This window comes from Macrosteles quadrilineatus, unplaced genomic scaffold (assembly GCF_028750875.1).
Source record: "Macrosteles quadrilineatus isolate MER2022 unplaced genomic scaffold, UCM_ALF_1.0 Scaffold_7__1_contigs__length_78375512, whole genome shotgun sequence".
NCBI classification, from domain to species: Eukaryota; Metazoa; Arthropoda; class Insecta; order Hemiptera; family Cicadellidae; genus Macrosteles; species Macrosteles quadrilineatus.
In genome coordinates this window covers 21,915,265-21,927,124 of record NW_026542600.1, presented here as the reverse complement: position 1 = coordinate 21,927,124, position 11,860 = coordinate 21,915,265, and the positions used below count along the sequence as shown (strand labels likewise).

The 11,860-nt window shown below is 33.3% G+C and overlaps 1 protein-coding gene across 2 annotated transcripts in view; it reads right to left on the bottom strand.

Moving 5' to 3' along the window:
* Positions 1-734: 734 nt before the first annotated feature.
* LOC128997986 (prolyl 3-hydroxylase sudestada1-like) overlaps positions 735-11,860 on the bottom strand; it is a 91,454-nt gene continuing 80,328 nt past the window's right edge. For both annotated transcript variants that reach the window (XM_054423874.1, XM_054423875.1), the window contains 4 exons: positions 11,221-11,411; positions 8,767-8,883; positions 5,797-5,868; positions 735-4,222 (listed from right to left, as the gene is read on the bottom strand). In XM_054423874.1, the coding sequence (XP_054279849.1) occupies positions 4,067-4,222; positions 5,797-5,868; positions 8,767-8,883; positions 11,221-11,411 (536 nt within the window). In that variant the 3' untranslated portion in view covers positions 735-4,066. The remainder of the gene's footprint in view (positions 4,223-5,796; positions 5,869-8,766; positions 8,884-11,220; positions 11,412-11,860) is intronic.

Here is an 11,860-nt window from a genome sequence, read left to right as displayed (position 1 = left end):
GTCGGCTCAACTCGCATTCAGCCAATAGCGTTTACGTTTCGCGAGTCAACCGAGTCAACTCGTTAATTCCCGAGTTCGTAAAGGTTCGGCTTTCTCCATATGAGTTCGGTTTCTTGACTTGCTTTGAGGTTGTGAGCCACTAGCGTTTAAGTTTTGCGAGTCGGACTCGTCACGCTTCGAGTTCGTGTAGCTTCGGCAATCCCCGTACGAGTTCGTACCAACTCGAGTTGTGAATGAGATGACTCGAGTCAACTCGACTCGCCAACTCAACTCGTCACATCACTAAAATTTACCCATTCTTTTATTTTGCATTTTTAACACCTACTTACCATCCTAAACAACATATAAAAAAAATTAGAAGTACCGGACCGTTTGTAAGTTAACAGACCTCTATTCACTGGACTAGTTGTTTTGTCGTTAAAGTCTTACAATACTTATTGAATATAATGAATATATAAAAACATATTGATGCCAAATTTTAAAAAGAACTTTTAACAGTAGTAATGATTAATCAAGATTTATAATGCTATATTTATATTTGTCAAGGCAACTTATTTGACACTAAATCATTTTTTCAAAATATTTTAGCATAAAACTTATTTGAACTCACAGTTTTTTTCAAAATACTGAGCATTGAATATTATTTCTTTATATCCTATTCAACAATCAATTTCTACTTAAAGATTAGAAATAGAGAAAAAATCAGGGAACATCAAGAACAATAGTTTATTTTATGAACACTTAGTTTATTGGAGTTAAAAAAATAACAATAGGTAACTGTAGCATAGCTATGGAACTTACAGCATACTGTCATTAACTAACAGTAAAACAAGTGACTAAAACATACTCTTTATAACAATAAAACAAAACATAAACAATTTTTTTGCTTAATTTTAACACAAAAACTATCTTCTAAATAATAATATAGGTGGACAGGGTAGAAACTTAAACCGGGCCACATACTTCAAAACAGTTATTTGATGTAACAAAGAAATAATTTTAACATACAGAAAAACCTCTTTAACTCAAAGATATGTGGACCCAGAGATGGTCGAGTTTGGGGGTTGTCTAGTTATCCAGTCCAGAACATTGAAATTTTTGATGGGTTTTAATATAATTAACACATAACAGACTAATTTTTACATATAAACATACTACTGTACTTACATGTATTTTTACATATTTGAGTAAAAAATCTTTTTAAAAAATGTTGAATATTCAACAATTCAGACTAAATGTTCAAATGTTTTGCGTGCACTCCGTCAGCCGTTGACTGTTGAGTTAGTGAGGTTTTACTGTATAGCTACTTAACAGTTTTTTTCTTGAAACAGTTATTCTTGTGGTTTGATGTAGAAACATTTTTTAAGAACTAATAGTTTTAAAATCTAACATCAATGAATATAAGATGTTCAGTAAACAAATTTGAGCATCATTTTTCTATTTGATTTTTTACCAATGGTGGCACGGTAAAAAATTATTTTGGCACTTGTGAACTATTATTAACTAACTAGTGTAATCATTAAACCCTAACAGTCTTTTAAATCTTTTAATATAACTGCCTTAAGGCACTGGTGGTATCATAAATTACAAAAATACTTACAATACAATGATTAAAGAAGAAATAAGAAATTCATAAGTTTTGCAAATCTATCAATGTTTGGTTTGTTGTAACTGCTGAAATATTATAAATCATATTCTAAATTATCGATTAATTGAGGTGGGATGCCACCTAAGTGCGTATTTAAACAAATATGAGAAAAGGATGAGTGTAAAATAGAGTGGTGATGTGTCAAAACTGAATCTCAAAACCATAAAAACTTTGGAAAAGTTTCGGTTTCAAGTTTTAAGATTCAAAATATTCTAAATAAAAGATTTTGGAAATTCTAATTTTGAAATTGCTGAAATTTTTTGGCATCATTTTTTTCTCTTACACTCAAGCTGGCTGCAAAAGGAGCAAACAAATCATCAGTAACACTGATGTAACAAGTAATATAGAGTATAAACTGCAATAGGTATCATAAATATTAATACAGGAACAGCTTACTTACCATACAGTTTCTCATCGGTATTAACTAAACCAAATAAATATTGACCACTGAATGTTTTTAATAGATCTAGATCTAATATTTATATTTATGTAAGTTTAAGAGGTTTAATTTATTTTAGTGTTTGTGAATATATGATTCTAAGGTTTATTTTACAAGCCACATATTCAAACAATTAGTATGTCAGGGTCTGGGTCCAATTTCTTTCAGTTTTGATTGGATAATAAACATTTTATTATCACCTTAATTTTTTTGTAGCCTTGACTGAGCAAATAAAAAAGTTTTCGTATCAGTTTTGGGATTTGAGATTTGAATTTTTAAATTTCCGTTTCGGTTTTGAGATTCAAAATTTATGGTTTCAACCATCACTGGAATATAGTGAGGTGATCTATGTAGCTTTAGTAAAAGGCTAAGACCAGCCGTTTTGGTAGCCAGGATCATGTTACGCTATGCAGCCAGTTAAATGTTACGAAACGTCTATGGTTTGTATACCACTCTGTTTCATTTAGTCATGTCATTTGTGAACAATTTGATTTGTATTTTATATTTTATTCTGTTTTCTTAACCAAAGTATTTAATAAGTTTTGTTGTGTTTATATGTTTATTTGAGCGTTTTCAAATATTTTTGTCTGTAAGGTAAGATAAGCCTACTGTTAACCTGTCCATCACAGAATCCTAAAAATACTGGCCTAAACCCATTTTTTACCACAAAAGGTCATGTATTTTGTATAAGCTATTTACGTTTTTTACCAAAGCTCTATTTAATTTGCAAACAGTTGTTTGTATACTGGTTTATATGAACGATGGTATTAACAAAAACAATAATATTAAATACTGATTTTGCTAGTTTGCACATACACTTTGCAAAGCATATCAGAAGTAGGAACTTCATTAGATGTGATGTGGAAAGCGAAAAGGGACCTCTTGTCGGCGATGCAAAATTTTCAGTACGGCCGATATAAGTAATTAAGGTTGAAAATATCGAAATTTGGTGTTTTATTGATTGTTATACCTCAACATAGAACAGGACAGTATCGGTTAAAATATCGAATTGAAGATGTAAAAGGTCGAAATAAATCATTTTGTTAGCCTCTGCACGGTCTGTGAAATGGGACCTCTTATCTTTCACTTTATAAACAGACTTTAGCCCAAAAGATTAATTGTCCTGCATTCTAGTGGAAATTTATAGATCTACAAATTCAGTTTACGGAGAACAAATATCTCACAAATTTTTGGTCCCGACAAGAGGTACCTTTATGAGGTAAGATATGGAGAAATAACATAGGGCCGACAAGAGGTTCCTTTTCTGAAGGGTGATTTTTATGACATGCTTTGATAAAACAATTATTTAAATGGAAACTACAGTGAGTTAAGACAAAAATTGGTATAGCCTCCAAAGAGGACATTGTAAGCTTTATTTTGATATCAAAATTGTTTCTTAAAAAAGAAAAAAACTATTTTTATACGTATTTGTAATTTTCAAAACGGTTTTTCTCAAAATGACCCTTTTCCATAACGAAATTTCAAAGTCCTATAACTAAAAAAAAAAATCGTTGATGTATGAGACGTGCACCAAGTAATTTAGAATTTAATAAGGAGTTCAAATATATATATAACTCAAAATCGAAAATTCCCGACAAGAGGTCCCTATTCGCTTTCCACATCACAAATATAACTCACCTTCATATCTCTTTTTACAATAAAATATTATTAAAGGCTAATAATTGTAAAAACATCACATTTGTTTATAATGCCATCACAACAATGATGCTATCTAATTATTGGTCTGAAAGTTAGTATTTAAACATAAATAAAACAATCTACTCGTAACAAATATCCCTGGCGATATAACCAGAAATAAATCACAAATTATAAAATAAGTCGTAATATATTAGAACCAAAATGTTATTAACACTAGTGCCCAGTGTCACCAACACGAACTAGACTTATGTAAAACAAGCTTCAGATCTTACTTGTGTTGTCTATGGTATCACTCATTGATTTTGACTGTTTGTTACAAATTATTCAGCCAAGAAATAGGTTACGCTAACTGCGTAGAAACAGATTTCCTCTGATGTTTTGTTGGGCTTCCTGATGTACGGGTAGAATTTTGCTAAGTCATTCTTCCCAGCCGTTATCAACATTTGGTTGTCCTCCACAATAAACTGTGAGACAATCTAAACAGACAAATACAAAAACAATATTGACAACATTAAGAAAAAAAAACATGAATCAAGGTGCCTATTAAAGAGTGACTTATCTAAGTCTGTAACGGTACTGGTTTATGACCGAAATCGATTGTCGATACCGGAACCATTGGCACCTGACTGATTCTTTAAACGTAAATTACAAAAGTTGACCGTATGTTGATTTTTTAATATGAATCTCAAGGTATTAAAGCAATAGAAGTATGTAAAGTTTGCACAATTTTAAATCACGATCGCATGAGTCGAAGAAGCTCTGCTGAAAGGGGAGTCTCCCTTAGAGAGGCTCTACCAATCACTGCGGATAGGAAGAGATGGAAGTGCCTTGTAACCTCGACACCGATTGGTAGAAAGAGGACCAGATTAAGTAAGTAGATCGCGCGAGTAGATGGTTATTTCGTCAACGCAATTGTAGATGATTGATTACAATTTCAACGGAATAGGTGGAGATTCTGAAACTGGTATTGAATTCGAAGTATCAAGAACTGACGGTTCCTTGATATCCCTGAGGTCCAGAGGTTTATAGGAATCAAGAATCGGGATTTCCCCATTAGCAAATTTTCCATATAGGGAATAAGCTATTACCGTGAGTCTCACGATAAGACCCAGACCCAGTACCGATCTACTTTTTTACGTTTTGAAGTACCCAGAGACCAACAAAAAACCATCCGTTCAAATTCATATAAAATAAAATTCGAATATAACCTATCCGATTTTGATTAAATTTGGTACAAAATTGTAAACCTACATTTTTTTGAACGCATTTGGGACCAGCATTATAGGACTAAGGGAACTGGGTTTTATGGGGTAGAAATAGGATTTCTGATTTTTGACTCCCGAAACATAACATTTTCCAATTTCTTTCCAGACTATTTTTATTTTGTTAAGCTAAAAAACAAATAATTTAGTATACATTTTAGGCATACAATGAGCATTGTTGTATGCCTAATAGTTACATAGACAGTACGTTGTCTTACATTACCATGTCCCCTGGGTGGCGGATAGGGGTAAGGTTGGTGGATTTGTTACAGTATTCCTCCCGACTAGTTCCAAGGGACCCACTGACCATAAGTAGGTGCAGTCCTCCATTCACTTGGGGGTTGAGCATTGGACCAACAATTCTAACTTGTACAAACGTAAAGTTGAGGAAATGCAACAACAAGCTTCGGAAACATCTGAATTATCTTAAATTTACAAAGAAAATTAAAAAAAAACTGTAATTTTCCCATGTTATTTCTAAATGGATAATAGATAAACTGTTATAGTTTGCTTGTTTAGGGATTTAATATGATCAAATTTAACAAATTTGTTTATTTCATACGCTATTGACATTTCAATACAAAACACACTTTATTACCTTCCCTGTGTAGCAGCAAATCCAAGTACTCAGTCATTAAAATGGAAAATTAATCTGACAATTTTAAGGAGACATTTGAGTGAAAATCTAACCAGGTAAATGGGAGTTTCCTAAGTCTCAATAGTCTGCCGGTTAGATGCTCGTTTTTTTTTTTTTTTTTATTTATTATTAAGAAAGAACAATAACTTACATCTTGCATTTTTGATCGGTGCTCATTTATCTTCCGTAGCTTTTCAGAGGCTATGGCAGCTAATTTTTTCGTCTGTAACAAATTAAACATGTTGAAAGCCACTACATGTTAACAATGCACTAATGAATATGCTGAAATCATGTGTAAATTAAAGGAATATTGAATATTGTGAGTAAGGTGGACAGAAACAATAAAAAATAAGATTTGTCACTCAAATCAAGTCCCAATTGAAGTTTTGATCAAAGAAGGAAATGGAGATCAGTGCATAACAAGCGGAAGAGAGAACAAGACATAGCTAGAGGTATTTGAGTGGTATCCCGCAGGAATAAGAAGAGAGGTGTTGAAAAAAAAACCACGTGGGAAGGGACATTGAGCAAGGAGTTAAAAGATAAAGACAAAACTTTGGAGTTGGAGAGAAGCTACCATTGTAATGGAGGGTAGACGACTAGGAGAGCTGGTTTGATGCTATTTGGTCAGACTTTGCAAGCTAAGAGGCGTGCTGAAGGTGTTTATGTAAACACTGAGGGCCTTGCACTCAGTAGCAGTTTTGGTGAGTATATAGTAGCAGTGTACGAGTACTCAAGTCAGGTATTTTTAGCAAGTATTCCATTACTCTGCTCAAATTGAGCTTTCCCTAAAAACACGAACAGTCAAGATTTTTAATGAGATTTTTGGAAGCATTTATCTTCGTACAGTATGGCAGAACCAACGAACAATCATTATGCTAGCGAGTTACTTTACAATTCTTACTGTCAAGTGTCAACAGACCTTAAAACATACTTAAACAAAGTTGTTGAAAATGCGGAGAGGTATAAATTGCTTGGTTTAGGCAAAACCAACTATACTCCAAAGGCAAAACGCAAATGTAAATTAAATGACTAAACATCTTGCTAGGTCTGCCGAAAGCCCATATTTATGGTTAGGAGGTGGAGAATCTTTTGCACGATATATTTGCCGTTGATGTTGTTAAAATTAGTTACAGCAAATAAACATGAAGTGAACAAAACAAGAGAGTCAATATAGTCTGATTCACCTTCCAAAACTATAAAAAAAGGAACATGCAGCCATTTTGTTTTGTTGACCCTCAAGCGGGCGCTTGCGGAGTTTTCCTCTGCACTTAGTAGTTTTTCTTAATATAAATATGCATCATGGGTGTCGGCAGTCGTGTCCGGCTCTACACTTCACGCACCTCATCCCGGGAATGCCCCTAAGCTATTTTTACCCCCGAATTCCTCCTCATTTTGTTGTCAGTTGAAATTCTGTGACGATGAATTTCTATGTTGAAAACTATGTTGTTGGCTATGTTGAAAAAACTGACAACTTTGACACATTTTGCGTACATACAATCTAAACTAATTATGCGTTGAACCTTGGCTAGAGGTGGGACGAAAACGCAAATGGTTGTTTGACAACGGTTGTGGCGACAGAGGTTGCACAACTAAACGGTTGTGGAGAACTGGCAGTTGTCGAAAACTGTTTCAGGGAGTTGTCGTTGTTCACAGCTGCACGACTGCTAACGCAACGCTCAGTTAAAAACTGAAAAACTGTTTGGTTTGGTTGTGGGCTGGCCAAACGTGTGCGTTATCCAACTAAACAGTTGTGTAAAACAGGCAGAGGCAGTTGCGTTCAACTGTTTCGCGGAAAAGTCGTTGTCGTTGTTTGTATAAGACCGAGGTTACCTAAAATCTGATTTCATTCTAATGTTACCTAAGAAAGAATAGGCTGCAAGTATTATCAGTTACTCCAAGTGATGTCAATATTTACTCTAAAATTTGTAAATTTAATAAACGAGTTAGCCTAAATTTAATGTTTGAAAACAAAACTTGTTTTGTTCACAGTGTACATTATGTATAATTTAAAGTCACAGTTATTTTGTATTTATAAACTATATAATTAATTAATTATCGCTAGGTTTTACACTTTTGCCATGCATGGCACCAGGCTAACAGCAGCAAGCAATTTAATTTATAGATATGAGGCAAAATAGACATTCACAACAGTCGAGGACAACGCAACTATCCACTCACGAATGTTGAGCTAAACTATCTAAACACAGCCACAACACAACGCCAGTGTCATGGTCCGCAATGTTTGTGTAATTTTGGCAGTGTGTCTATCCCTAACCTTGGCGTTAAAGCGACGCATTTAGCGTCCGTATAGTATGGGCCTAATATGTAGGCTTCCTTGGGTAGGAAAGGGGTCAGTTGGCCAGGGCAGAGGCCTATAAGCCAGTGAAAGGTTGGGTGAGTACTGGTCACTCTGTCTTTAGTGTTAGTCACTTTTCCTTTGTGTATACCACAATGTCACCTAGGGGGGAGTCAATTGAACTAACTAATTAAGATGAAAAAGCAAATAAAACAACACTCTTATAACTTGTCATGGAAAGTACAATGAGTTTGGGTACCTCCTATATACAAAAGGTGTAAATAGCTACGTTTCATAAAGGACAAACCTAATTTCTTAATGACAAATACTAGGTAACATCTTGCAACTCTTTAATGATATTAAAAAAAAAGGTATGTTTACAGCTACTTAGTCTAACATGTAGATATGTTTCAGATCTTAGTGATCTTTAAACAAATAAACCTGAAAAATGTCTTTGGTTACTGGTAGCCTAGTTATTAAGTTATTATTATACAGTTAAATTTGTTTTTACTTGGTACAGAAACACTAAACCAATAGCATTAGTTTGGATGAATAAAGCGTTATGATGTTGGCTAACTCGTAATATGTAACCCTTACAAAAGAGTGAATAGTACTGAAATTTCATGCTTAATTCAAGCCAAAAAATAGAATGGCACCTCTGTTTGCAAACTTGAATTTGCCAATTCTAAAGCTTAATTTACAATTAAGAAGAACCAAAGGCTAAGAATGACAGAAAATGTTACAGAAATTTAAGAAATTTAAAAGAAAAAGAAAGAAAATTAAAAAAAAAAGAAAGAGACATTCAAAAGAAAATTTTCAAATTACCAATTTCTCGAATTTAACTCTCTTCCTTGGTGGGTAACGATTACTCTTCCATTCGTGGTCAGCCAGCATCCTCTGAATCTTAGTGCGAATCTTTGAGTTCTTTTCACTGTCTGTAAGCTGGAAAATTCCGTGTATTTAGTTGGAACTCAAGCCGACATGTTTAATCATTGTAAGAAATTGTTTAGAAAATTTAAATTAAAGCTTGGGATCTCAGTAACAAGACTTTTAATAGCAAGTCATCCTTGATAAAAAGTGCCATTCTCAAATAATTTTGATTTTGTATCACTCCCAATCACATGTTATGGCAGAAATTGTATAACTTTTTCTGCAAACAGATGATTACTTATGTACATATTTATCCCATTTTACATTATACACATTAATCTAAAGGCTACACTTTTTTTTAAACGTAATAGGGTCTTTACCATCTCTTGTAAATTATATTCTTGTCCTAACTAGTGAAAGTTGAATTCAACTTCTCCTGGAATGAATTTTGATAAAAAAAAAAATAGGAGGAAATTTTAGGAATTGGAAGAAACAAGAAACAGATAGTAAGTAGGGGTCTGCGGTGCAACGAAAAAGTCAGTACGGTACGGTACAAGCTTAATTACCGCCATCGGTTCGGTTCAGCATTTTACATGGTACAAATTCGGTTCGGTACAGCCTATTATAATAATAAATTACTTTCAGTTTACTATCTTAGTCAATGACAGTTGGTTCCGAGCACATAAAAGTCTTATCAGATGTTTGTTTACGATCTTTATAATTTATTACTTGGGTGATGATGCAATAAAAAACCCATTAGCAGTCCGATATCCATTAACATTTTATCAGGACAATAATTGTTGTATTCAAGTACTTCCAAGAACTGTTGAGTTTTATCACTTTTATTTCTTTACTACTTTTCCCAATTCTATTTTATCATAAAAATAATAGTTTTATGATGACTGTTAAATGATCTCTAACTCAGTCAGTATTTTCGTGAATGTTAAATTTGCCGCTGGTCATTGCCTACTGCCATAAAACTGTTTATGACTACATATTAAACTTGTAACTAATCTACAATCTTATTTTATAAGTTAAAATATTTGTTATAGATATTTTATCTTTCTATTGAGGAAACCACAAGCAAAGTTGTTGTTGTTTGCATAACTTTTTTCCGTTATTCAAGCCTACTCGGTCTCTAATTATGTCATTGCATGTTCTGTATCTTGTCTTATATTGTTAGATGTGGCTGTTTAAGGATTAAATGTTTTTTTAGGTTCCTGTATTTTTTTATTGTGTTGACGGTACTTTATGCGATCTAAATCTTATGAACTAGTTAGTGATTTTGCCACCCTCGTTGTAACCTAATCAATTTATATAGGCCATCCTAAATAATTACGTCTAGGTCTGGGTCTTTTGATTCTTTGGAAGAGCTTTAAAATATACTAAGAAAATTGGATTGAGCCTGAGATAAACTAATGATTGATATGATTGATATTGTGGATGTTAACTTTGTAAGACACTTTGTAAATTAAGTAAGACAATAATCTTACTCTGTGATAATCCAAATTTTAGTTTCAGAAAAAAACTTTGCAAGAGTTGTATCCATCTTATAACTAGTTTTGAAGCTGATAAAAAAAGATGCTCTTTGCCATTACTTCATCATAACCTCCAGTTTTTCATTGTCGTCTGCTGTGAACAGCTGGCAACTACACTGTCATCATACTAAATGCTTTTATATGTTTTAAAAAATTTAAAAAACAACTAGACATTGTGTTGGTTGGAAATAATTTACCAGTTGTGTGAAATTATCTTGTCAATAAATGTTTCGAACATGTTTATTCCTAAAAATTCTTATCCTATTTTTAAAACCACTTTTATCATGGCTATTCAAAGTATCTCAGAGTAAAATAGGTAAAGCCTTTAGCTTAACTGTGATTTTTATTGACACAATCCTCGCAGTAGTAAAAGGTTTTGTTTTAATAATGTGTGGTACAGTAATTGTTGTTAAAAAACCATGAATGTAGGATACTATCCATTTTCATAGTAATGTCATGTATTAAAGTTTAAAATAATGGTTTGAATACAGTTCTGAGCAGAAAACCGCAAAAATACGGGTAGCCGCGTACTGTACCGATTTTGTACCGAGAACCGAGGTACAAAATATTGTACCGTACCGAACCGTACCGACCTTAAATTTTCTGTACCGCAGACCCCTAATAGTAAGCAATTTGTTCAAGCTGTTTGGTTATAAAAATTAACTTAATATAATTTGCTTTTCCCTTACCATGTAAGGGAAAATACTTGATCACCTGACTTAACTCATTCTTGTCAATATATGAAATTTCATTTAAATTTTAGACGGAAAAAATTTACACAAGAAATTTCTACAAACAATTTGTTTGTAATTTGGAGTTGCTAAGGGGACCTGGCCATTCAAAAGACACACATCTTATAATAGTTGCCTACTTTTGGGTATTTTCTTGTCCGTGTAACCAGTCCGTTTTCTTCATAGGAATTGATAAGGTCCTTCTTCAGATGAAAGACAACTGTCACTTCAATAGAAGTTTGATCTCTTTCTATATCATTGTCACATAGAAGGGTATAATTCCCTTGCTTCCACCTCTGCACCTCAACCATTGCAGATGGTGGAACATATGCTGCAAAAACAAGGATGTAAAATATAGCATAAGGCATTTTAAGGATTTTTGTTATAATAGTAGGCTTACATACAATAGGTTATAGTTGGGACTTGGAGAGATGTCTCCAGGTCCATTAATAATTATACCACTGACACAGATATCATTAGAAGTCAAATTTCTTCCAAAATCAAAACTGCCTTGTTTAAAAATAATGCCATTTAGAGTGTAATATTTCACTTTTTGTGTATAGTTTTGTGTTTCTTGTACCAAAGAAGTCTCCTTTATTCTTCATATAATTACATTAAGAAAAAAAACTTTACAATAAGACTATAATCTGTATCATAAAACTGGCTCCTGACCGCCCCTCCGTCTACCCAAGGCCCCACTAGAAAAACAGGCCATGCTGCAGTGCAGGCTGCACAACACCATGTCTCAGTAGTGGATAGTTGTACTAAAGTTGCCAGACG